Source organism: Apium graveolens, chromosome 1, assembly GCF_009905375.1.
Source record: "Apium graveolens cultivar Ventura chromosome 1, ASM990537v1, whole genome shotgun sequence".
Lineage (NCBI taxonomy): Eukaryota > Viridiplantae > Streptophyta > Magnoliopsida > Apiales > Apiaceae > Apium > Apium graveolens.
In genome coordinates, this window is record NC_133647.1 from 188,967,579 (window position 1) to 188,979,579 (window position 12,001).

General features: G+C 32.2%; 1 protein-coding gene across 1 annotated transcript; it reads right to left on the minus strand.

The window, feature by feature from the left end:
• Positions 1-405: 405 nt before the first annotated feature.
• Positions 406-1,386, minus strand: LOC141713598 (uncharacterized). The gene has a single exon (XM_074517088.1). The coding sequence runs from the start codon at positions 1,384-1,386 to the stop codon at positions 406-408; it is 981 nt and encodes a 326-aa protein (XP_074373189.1).
• Between the last annotated feature and the right edge of the window lie 10,615 nt (positions 1,387-12,001).

Below are 12,001 nucleotides of genomic sequence, written 5' to 3' on the forward strand. Positions count from 1 at the left end.
GGAATACGAATATGGTGTATTTATAACGATACAAAACCCTATATCTCAACTAGGAAATAATAATATTTCCTCCTAAAGATTTACAACCTCTCCAAGTAAATTCCATAAATAAAATATTTGATACACACAATTACCTAAACTAAAAAAAATTCGATTTTCTAAATTATTCTTACACTTATTTCCACAAATAAGAAATCTTTTCCCAACTTAATTACTTACACAAAAAGTTTCCGGGATATTCTAATTTAAAATATTTATCTAAACGAATTAATATCATAATATCTAATAAATAAATTAAATATAAAATTACAGATTTTACATTCTTCCCTCCTTAAAAGAATTTGGTCCCCAAATTCACATAACATAAATAAATTAAATAAGTCACTAAAGAAAAGAAATCATACCTTAATTGCGATAGTTGTCATTTCCTGTCAGCTGAAACACACGTCCTTTGCCCATCTTGTTATCTGCTTCCTTCCTTGGTGGCGGTGGCAGATTGTGCGGACAATTCGAAATCTTATGTCCTACTTCTCCGCAATGAAAACAAGCACCTGTATTCCAACGACAGACTTTGTCCGGATGATTCTTGCCGCACCTGGTACACGTCTCTCGATCACCTTGACCCCCGATGTTATCGTACACGTGTGGCTTCTTGAGTGGTCCCCCTTGAAAAGATTGCCCACTAGTTTGAGTGAACCGCCTCTTATTCCAACTGCCAGACGCCTTTTCAGATTCTGCCAAGCCCCTTTCGATCACTAACGCCTTGTTGAGGACAGCCTCGTACGTCTGAAGTTCAAACGACGCCACTGAATTCCTGATGTCACTTCGAAGTCCCTCCTCTAATCTTCGTGCTCGACTGCTCTCATCTGCTACTAGGGTCGACGCGTACTTCGCAAGCTTTGCAAATTCTGCTTCGTATTCAATGACGGTTCTTCCACCTTGTTGAAGTCGAATGAAGTCCCTCTCTTTCTGCAGACGAACTGTTCTCGGAAAGTACTTGTCCTCTAAAGCCTTCTTGAACTTTGCCCAAGTGTACGGTTCATGATTTTCTTCAAGATTTGTCGTCTCATTCTTTCTCTTTTCCATAAGCCACCAGTCGTAAGCGCTTCCTTGCAATTGGTACACAGCTAAGGTCACCTTCTGTTCCTCATTGCTCCCCAGAAGTCCGAAAGCTTTTTCCATCTCTTGGATCCACATCTCAACGATAGCCGGGTCTGTAGCTCCATCAAAAGTTGGCGGGTTCAAACGCTTGAATTGAGAGACGATGTTGGGCTTCGGTTGCTGATTCACAAGTACAGCTAGAGTTTCAGCCAGCTGGTCAAAGACGTTTCCTCCTTCATCATTATTGCCCTGATTTTCATTGTTGTTCTGATTTTCTCCATCCATCTTTACTAGAACACACAAAACAAATTCTAAACTTATAGTCAATAATCAAAAAAACACAAAAGTCAAACATATCAAATAATCACACAAATAAATGCCCTAAATCCAAAATAATTTTCTAAGACCTATACGATAGTCTAAAGGATCGCATCCTAGGGAATGTACTAGTCCCATACCTAATACACTCCGAAGGACAGCCTGCTCTTGATACCAACTGTAACAGCCCGCACTTCCGGACTATTAGTTCTAAATCGAAAACTAAAAATAAAATATATTATTACTCGATAATTCTAATAGATCACGAAATTCAAAGCAGCGGTCAAACTCAATAATCAAAATCATAAAAATAGAGACGCAGCTCCACAAATCCGATAATAATTGTCTAACAGATAATTAAATTTATTCTCTAAAAACAAAATCTTTATTCTAATTCAAATAGCACAAAACGAAGCAGCACAGATCTCCTCATAGTTCTCATTCCTTAATTTTAATATGCTCCAAATTCCGAACCTGAAATGTTAAAAGGGGTGAGCTACACAGCTCAGCAAGTACAAATTGACTATCTCTTAAACAGAAAAACAATGGGTGTTTTGATAAAATGATTTTTTTCTCAAACAATAATAATTTTGTAAAACAATTTGTTAAGTAGATCCAACCCAAGTTTTATATTTTAAAATTCAGAATTTAAAACAGAACAGGGCAGATTTTATAACAGATCAGAACAAAATAAAATAGAACAAAACGATAATTCTAATAAATACCACAGTCTTGATCTACGGCCACACTTTGCCAGTAGCCGGCATCTAATTCTTATTCTTATTCTTTATACCACACTTTGCCAGTGGTCGGCATCTAAAGTTCAATAATTACGCGCCCTTAATAGGTATCTAAAGTTGCACACTTGTGCGCCTACTAAGGGTATCTAAGGCTAGTTCCGGAACTATAGCGTAAATTACGAACGGGTTCGAAAACGTAGAGACTGAGTTCTAAAATTCACAAATACTTATATCTTATAATTTCAAAATCAAAATTCTTATATCTTATACGAAATTAAAAACAGAACTGAAATATCTTTTTCGAAAATTAAAAGTAAGTCAAAAGTACTTACCTCAAAGCCTGACCAGATCTGAATTTACTCTTTTTGACCCTCTAAACGATATTTTCTTGAAAAACACGAAACACGAAAGCTGAAGATAACGAAAAGACCTTTCTGAAAAGTCCAGAATCACTGAATTCTGACTTACGATGAATTTTCTACGAATTTTACAAGACAGCTGATTTTTGCTGAGAAAGTTCTACGAATTTTAATGATAAAAACAAGGAATACGAATATGGTGTATTTATAACGATACAAAACCCTATATCTCAACTAGGAAATAATAATATTTCCTCCTAAAGATTTACAACCTCTCCAAGTAAATTCCATAAATAAAATATTTGATACACACAATTACCTAAACTAAAAAAAATTCGATTTTCTAAATTATTCTTACACTTATTTCCACAAATAAGAAATCTTTTCCCAACTTAATTACTTACACAAAAAGTTTCCGGGATATTCTAATTTAAAATATTTATCTAAACGAATTAATATCATAATATCTAATAAATAAATTAAATATAAAATTACAGATTTTACATTTATGTTTGGGTTCAAGATTTCGTAAATTTTATAGCATTTGTTTTTAATTGGATCATTTTTATAACATTAATTTTGGGTTTCGGTTTATTTTTTTTTAAAAAAAACACTTGACCCTAACCAGTTTGTCCGTTATATGTTTTGTTTTTTAATTAAATTTTATAATATTTATTTTTTTGGGTTTCAAACGTTATCAAAATTTAAAATAAAATATAAACTATAAAATTATATAGGGGGCATATTGTTAAAATATTAAAATTAAAGGGTGCATATCGTCATTATATTAACTTTAAAAAAATCCGATTTTACCCCTTATAATAATGGTTATTTTGGACGAAAAATATTAAAAGGGTGCAATATAAAGTGAAATTCAAAATTAAGGGATGCATTGTGCCAAAATTTAAAGTTTAAGATCAAACCGAAAAAGTGAATATTTATAAGGGGTGCAAAGTGTTCTTTACTCTATTTTCTACTATTTAAACACCAAAATATGATATAATGATATACACTCATAATAATTCAATTCCACATTCGTATATCTTTTAACATATAAATAGAAAATAATTACATTATTTTACTACTATTCAAACATCAATAAAGATACAATATTCAAATACAATCCTAGACGGAATATGGTTAGAAATTTAACAAATTATAAATATAAAAAATCACATTGTTTTATAATTATTCAAATACCAAAATATGATATAATTATATAATAACACGTAAAATTTGATTAGATATTATACTATATATAATTATAATAATTCAATTTCACATCCGTATATTTTTCAATATTTACATATTTGTTTAAAAAAAATTACAACAATTATTTTAGGGGTTTGTCTAATGTGTGTGACACATGCTAAACACTAAAATCCATAAGTTTGGAGTGTTTTGATTGGTGTATTTGTTGTGAATGCAGGGGTCCACCACTATTAAGAAGTGTTTGTCTATCAAAACAAGTCAAAATTATCAAAATTTGTGTTTATTGTGTGTTCATGGCCATACCACCATAGAAAAGCCCAATTTTAAAAGTAAAAACAATATTGAAACAACACTTTTATTATAATATATATATTTTAAAAAATAAAAAATATATAATTTGAAAAACTGTAAATTTTAAAAAAACGTACATCGCATAGACATAAGCTAGTTTTACATAATAAATGTAAAGGACTTTCTATCCCTACTTTGATATTGTACCACCAAAACAATCTAAACGTTGAACTGATATTTTTTTAAAATACACAATCAGAATTATTTCTTATTTGAAAAAAATGAAAAAAAAAAATCTTAATTCAATCATAAATATAAAATAATTACATTGTTTTACTACTATTCAAATGACAAATTGTGATCTAATGTCCTAATATACAATCATAAATAGAATATGATTTGAGGTTCAACTAATTATAAGTACTAAAGGATTAAATTATTCTAATACTATTTAATACCAAAATATAATTAAATGATACAATCGTAAATTGAATGTGATAAGATATTCTAATATATATATATATATGTATAATTTATATCACCAAAAGGGTAATTGAATTCGAAATCTCAATATTTCTCAGTATCTGAATATTTGTTGTAACAATATTGTAACAAAATATTAAAAATAAAAATATTTCAAAATAACATAAAAATAACAAAATATGTACATTAGAAAATTAAAAAAAATTAAGCAAGTAAATTTTAAAGAACCGTGCATCGCACAGTTATAAGCTAATATTTGCAATTTGGAACCATTCCAACTTTGGAACCATTTTACAATCATGTTTGCAACTTGAATTTATTAAAATGATTGCAAAAATATGTTCCGTAAATTGTAATCATATTTACAACATAATTTGCAAACTAAATGCAACATATGATACAATCTGAAATGACACAAAAAATTGTTGCACAATTTAAATTATAATATAACTTATTATACAACATCGTATTTTGTAAATATCTCCAGAGTAAAATAGTATATTTGAAAAAAAAACAGATTCCGATAAAATCACGTATAATTTAAGAAAAAGTTGTATTTATGAAAAATTCCCATTTTTTAGAATTTTCTATTGTGTGTTTATTGACACATAATAAGCGCGAAAATTTATATTTAAGAAATATAAATAATCTTTTTAAAATATAGCATATATGGTATATAAATTGATTGTTGGGAGATGGACAAAACTATAATAGTCTTTTTAAGAAAAACTTATAAAGCGACTGTAAAATTCAAATTAGAAATGGAGGGATGAGCTAGGATTCTGTGAGGGGGTGTTATATTTTAATTATTTGGGGTGCATTAGGGGTCATTAGATTAGATTACAGATAACATGCTTGAACTAATTTTTAGTTTTCATGTTAAGGGGGGCTTCTATTCGATCATATGCTCATATACGTATTATAAAATGTTTAAGATAAAACCGTGCATTGAATTTAATCTAGTAGATAATTAAGAGAAATTTTAATAAATGAACATTTTATTGATGTAAATAGAATGAGATACGAGACAAGGTTCTTTGAAAATAAAGTAGACGGGGATCATGTTTTACGGCAAATACAGAAATACTAGATGTTTAAACTCTTAATCTGAAATTTAAGAGCAAGTTCAATATATGTTTTAAATTATTTTTCAAATTAAAATTCAAGACAATTGATAAAATTAAAATAAAAGTTTCAATATAATATAAATATTCCTTAAATGTTAGGACATTCATTAAATGCGTTATTTTTGGAGCACCACTGCATGTGCTCTATTTCATTTATACCAATAAAAAAAATCCTCCACATTTTTTGCAAATTAATTCCCTTCATTTTACACATCAATATCTATTATTATTATTTTAATAATAAAACACAATTATAAGATGAATTATTAGAATTGATATATTAAAATAATGTTCTAAATCACTGATATATCAATATCTATTATATTTATAAGGCATCCCTCCTCCGGATATTGTTACACTTACCGTACGAAATGAGAACCAAGTAAGTTCTCCAACAGTCTCAAAACTTCCTTAAAAAGTTGATATCGTTCATTTGCTCATTATTTTTAAATAAGATTCTCTTCTTTTTAAGAGCACCTCCAACGCAGGCCCAACTTCTGCGTTGGAAATCGTGAAATGAATATGTTCAACCAAATTAGCGTTGGAGCAAAAGCTGGAAAACTGGTCATGCCCGGAAAGATGGGCTCGACCAACTCCGGCTCTTCTGTTTCTTTATTATATTTTATTATTTTTCTTAATGTTTTGCGAACATGAATTCTAGAAGAATGTACTGAAAAAGTGATTTATTATTATTAAGTGGACCAATAATAATTCAATGTCAAATTCACTGTTGGAGCAATTCAGCCCAAGTCCACATTTTGCTTAGTTTAGTTGGCTCACTTCTCTGATACAAAACAGTAAAAAATGGGCTCTTCCATTGCTGATGCTCTAAAGGACCCCAACTAATATTTTATTATAATAAATACTCTCTCTCTTGTTGTATTTTATTATTATTATTATTATTTTATTATTTTTAATAATAAAATATTAAATAAGAAAGTATTATAATGAGTTCTGTTGAACACACACTTAATCATGCATATCTTAAATTTAAAAAGCCAATTTCTATATTATATTTAAGAATTGAGAGAGTAACGAGAGCAACTCCAAATCCAATAACATAACTATTTGGAGTCTTAAATTAAAATATAAAGAATATGAAAAAAAATAACTTCAACAATATTTTAAAGATTCCTTAAATCATTAAGATCAACTAAGATTTTTATCTCATTCATTATCTTTAGCTAACCTCTCTGATGTTCTAACTATATAAAAATCAAAAACTAATGGCATTTTTGTAATAATTTACAATATTAGAAATTAACTCAACATTTCCCCTTTACACACCCACACATAAGGATGACAATCGGGTCGGATCGGGTCGGGTATTATAAGATCCATATTCAAACCCGAAAATTTTATCCATATCCGAACCCAAAAAATACCTGAAAATGAATACCCGAACTCGAACCATCGGATTCGGATCAGATTCGGGTATTCCTGAAACCTAAAATTTTTTTGAATTGGATATTCATGTCCGAACCCGAAACCCAAACTCGAAATCTGAAAATTTGTATAATTATTAATATTTCAAGTGCTTGGGATCGAACACGCGACTTGCATGGAAATAGTTTTAACGTGTCATATTCAGTCACTTCACCACATCATTAATTATGTTATTATATGTATAGCTAATATTTAAAAAATCAACTCAATTGATATCCATTTTTTTAGATTTATCACCAAAAGATGTTTTGTTAACCTTATAAACCTTATCACCCGTTTAAATGATTGAATAATTATATTTCATTAAACTTTATAATTAGTTGATTTTTAACATAAATATAAAAATATATGTTCTAAAAATTATATAATACTATGTATAATGTATATTATAATATATATATATAATATTATAATGTGTAATATATAAAATTCTAATATTATATATATGATAGGTCACACACACTGTAGAAGGGGGTTGAATACAGTGTATAGCACAATCAAATCGAATTCAAAGAACACAAGTAACAAAAAACAAACTTTATTAAACTCTGTTACAATGTGGAACTGTCCTCTCTCAGTGATGAACAAATATCACGAGAGCTGCTAGGGTTACAATGAATATTATTCTCGATTATGATAACATTTGTAGTGTAAACCCTATGTCTGTGTTTATATACTACACAGTTACAAGATAATCGCTAATTGATATGAAATATAATTCTGCTTCCTAAAATATATCAATCAGTTATCTTTTCTTCCAAGTATTCTTTTCTTCATAGAATTCCTTCTTCATGCATATCTCTTCTTGCGTTTGTCTTGATCTTCTTTCCTTTCAATCGGTCGTCTTCCTTATCTGAAAGTTTCCTTAAGTCCTGATATTATCTCCTGATAAATATCTCCTGAACCTTAAGTACTGATAACTTAAGTTCTGTCTTCAGTATAAGTGCTGATTTCCAGTTAAGTACTGATTTGTCCTGTTTAAGTAAGATCTGAAAAACTAAACACAAATCATATCAGACATGACATTATCAAATATATCTAACAATCTCCCCCAACTTGTAAATTAACATAATATACAAGTTTAACAGATATTTGATTATGTCAAAAACATTAAGTACAAATGCATGAGAATTTGACTAGATAACTACAACTTACAGTCCTTAAAGCTTTACCATCTTTAAGTTCTGATAACAACTTCAGTCTGTATTCACATTAGAATTTGAGCAGTTGTAGATCTTGACCTGGCTTCACTTTTTGATCTCTTCAATATCAGGAGTTGTTCTGAGATAGTTCTTTAACAAACATCTCTCAGCATATCCGAGTTCATCAACCATTCTCCTTTTAACATCTTTAAGCTCTGCAGTATCTTCACCAGTTTGGAAGATAGCATATCTGAGATCATTAATTTTTGCTTTTCTCAACTCCTGATCTAGTCTGATGACACAGGTTTTGTCAGACTCTAGATTGTATTCAAGTCCCTTAATAACAAGATATGTTCTGATCTTTGCAGTATTAGGCTTCATATTAACAATATCACCCTTATGATCTCTGTACTTGGGACAATATGTGTTGTCAGACTTTACATAATAGAGCTTCTTATGTCTCTGAATTTGAGTCTTCAAACAATTTGCAGCACTTTCTGTCAATCTGTCCTTCACTTGAAGTAAGAATAAAACATGTTCTAGTTCCTCAAAATACTTCAGTGATATAGCATTTTCCCTTATGTGGCAAACCCTTCCATATGTCATGAAATATAACAAGATGTGTTCTTTCAAGAAGGCATGGTAGACCATCTGTACAGATTCTAGCTGATTCAATCTTTCAGGAGTTGCTCCAACACCTGGTTCACTTAAGGAAGTTGGATCATTGGTTGTGTTCTGCACTCTTCTTTCATCAGCACTACCCAATCCAGATTTATCTCTTGATTCCTTTCCAGTAACTACCCTTGCTTCAAAACCACTTGCTGCAGTCTTCAAAGGTTGAGTCTGTTTGGCTTTAGTGAATCCTGGTAGGAGTAACTTTGAGGATTTAACATGAGCAATGTCAGATGTTTCCTTTAACTTATCTTCTGATATCAAGCCAACTTGAGCTATGTCAGAGGTTGCTTGCTTCTTTGTCATATCAGAACTAACTACATCTTGACTCTGAACAACTTGAGCCATGTCAGAGGTTGTCTTAGAAATCTTCTTTGAAACCAGAGTAAGATTAGCATCTTCAACAGAAATTTCTTCATCCATAGGAGGCACATAGACCTTTACAGGTTTACCAACTTTTTCTTTGCCCTTGGACCTTGGATCTATCTACAATTGTGATTTAGCCTTAGTTGCCTGAGGATTTACCCTTTCTTTGATCACAATGCCTTTGGTCTTAGGAAGTTTCTTTTTAACAACAGAAGCTTCAGATTTGGAGTTGACTTTTTCTAACTTAAGTCTAGCTTCCTCTTCCTTTAGACTCTCAAAGTCCATTCCTGGATTTTCTTTCAGAAATAACTGTCTTGAAATTTCTTCATCAAGATCCAAAAGTTCATCAGAACTTATCCTTTTACCAGTATCAGAAGTTCTTCTTCTTCCAGTATCAGAACTTGTTCTATGACTTGTAATTCCAGCTTTACTTGATGAATGATCTTTACCTTGACCATGACCTTCACCCATTCCAGAGTTTCCCGGGTCATTACCATCCTTTCCCTTTAGTGTCTTATCAGGTTTGCATTTGGACTTAATTACTTTCTCCCCTTTTTTGGCATCAACAGGTAAAAGAAGAGAGAGAAGCAATTCCACTGAGGATTGGATCTCATTGAGTTGAGATTGTTGAGAAGCTTGATTTTTCAAAATTTCATCAATCTGAGACTGTTGCTTCTTTTGGGTTTTCTCAATGTTGGTAATTTTGTCAAAGGAAGGTTGGAAAAACCTTTTCTTGTCCAACTTGATAACTATATCTTGCTGAATTAAGGATTCTTGAATCTTGTCCACCTTGGCCTGAGTTACAGAGTATTGACCTTGAAGGTGCCTTGTACTAAGTGCAGTAACTCTTAGCTGTGTCTTGAAATCATCATTGACTAGCATCTCATCAGCTTTTGCCAAGTGATCAGCAAGAATCTTTTCAGTAGGAACAAAAGTAACTGTGTTCCACTCCTTAGTCCACTCCTGTCCTCTAGGAGTTTCACTCCAAGGTACTGGTGCTTCCCCTGTAACAAACTTTTTGACTATCTCAGCTTTTGAAGAAGCTTGTAGAGGTGCATGTCCAGAAGGACCAGCTGCATCAACATCTATATTTGTAGCAACATTACCAGTATCATCAACATTGGCAGCATCAGAACTTACAGAGTCAATATCTTCAACATCCTCTGATAAAAGAACAGTATGAGAGGCGATGAAGGCTTCAACATCATCCTCGAAGTGATGATCTTCAATTAAGTTCTGATCAACAGCCATATTCTGATGCTCACCTAAAATCTAATCTTCAATATCTCGATGTAGAGAAGGTGTTGTAGGCAATTCTGGAATAAAATCAGCATCAGGAATTGGTGTTGTTGATGGAGTGACTTGGGTTGGTGGAGATTCTAGATTCAAAGCATGAGGCACTTCCAAGTTATGAATGTCAATTTCATCACTTGGCCCCTGGTTATCAGCATGTACTGGAGATACTGGTGGTGTGGGAATGTGAGTTGTTTCTTGCTCATGTGGTGGAGAGAGATGAGTTGCATGAAGGTCTGGATCAGCACTAGGAGAATTGTGAGCTTCAACAGGGTCTTGTGAGATCAGTGATTCCTGACCCCCTTCCTTAGCTGCTGCTTCCATTCCTTTACCAGAATCTTCAGGCCTTTTTGCCAATGATTTGAATCTTTTAGCTTTTAAGGAGGCCAGGTTCTGATACAGGAACCTGTTCCTTAACTTCTGATTCATCTCGCAGAATGAATCTCCTTCTCTTCTGTTGTGTCTGAGGTACTTTCTTAGTCCTCTTAGGTTTGGAAGATGAAGGTTGCACTGTAGGTTCTGAAGGTTGAGGTTGAGAAGTTTGAGGTGGTTGAGTAGAGGTGGTAGGTGCTGATGGATGAGGTTCAGATGGTTGAACATCAGGATATAGTACAGTGTATTTATCTGGATCGTAGGTTATTAAGGCTTGTTTGACAGATATAGGAATTAGGAGGGGTCTTAACACAACCTTCTTATTATCAGTAGATAATAAGTCATTAAAAGCTCTTTTAGCTAGTCTGAATGATGAAATTAATTCACTAGCAGATTGGGGCTTATTATCACAACAGAAACTATAGATAAGCTGACAGGATCTAGCAAAATAAATAGTAGTTCTATCTTCTGTCATTCTATCCCCAATAAAACCTAAGACAACACTTGCATAGTCAAAATCAGTTTGATTTATGAGAGCATACCCAATTTGTTTGCTGAATATGGGAATTGCATCGAAATTTGAACATTTGTTTGCAAAAGCCTTGGTTATGCAGTCAAAGAAGAAACTCCATTCCCTCCTTATGAAAGATCACTTCAACTGGCCCAGCTTTTCCAATGTCTTCTCATATCCCAGACTGGCCATCATGTTTTGAAGAACTGGCTCTTCAACAGTAGAATAGACACAGTTCTCAGGTAGCTGCAGTGCTTGTCGAACCGTAGACAATGTCACAACATACTCATCCTCCCCTGATGAAAAAATAATACTTGGGGACCCTTGAGCACCACCATCATCGTATACACCGCTTCTCCAGAACTCCAGTACTTGAGTACCAGATTCTGCTTCGGGTTCGGTCCGAGCATACCCAATATCAGAACTAGCAAGAAAGTCCTGAATGAAGTGAAGTTCAGATGGGGCTTCTGACTTGCTAAGAATAACAGAGAAGTTATTAGGAACAAACGTAGCTCCATCAAAAATTATGTCCTTGGGTGCCATGAGAATTTAGTGAGAAATTTGGTTG

Bases quoted from the DNA above. Each gene is read 5' to 3' on its own strand.
- LOC141713598 (XM_074517088.1), bottom strand. From the start codon at position 1,386: ATGGATGGAGAAAATCAGAACAACAATGAAAATCAGGGCAATAATGAT.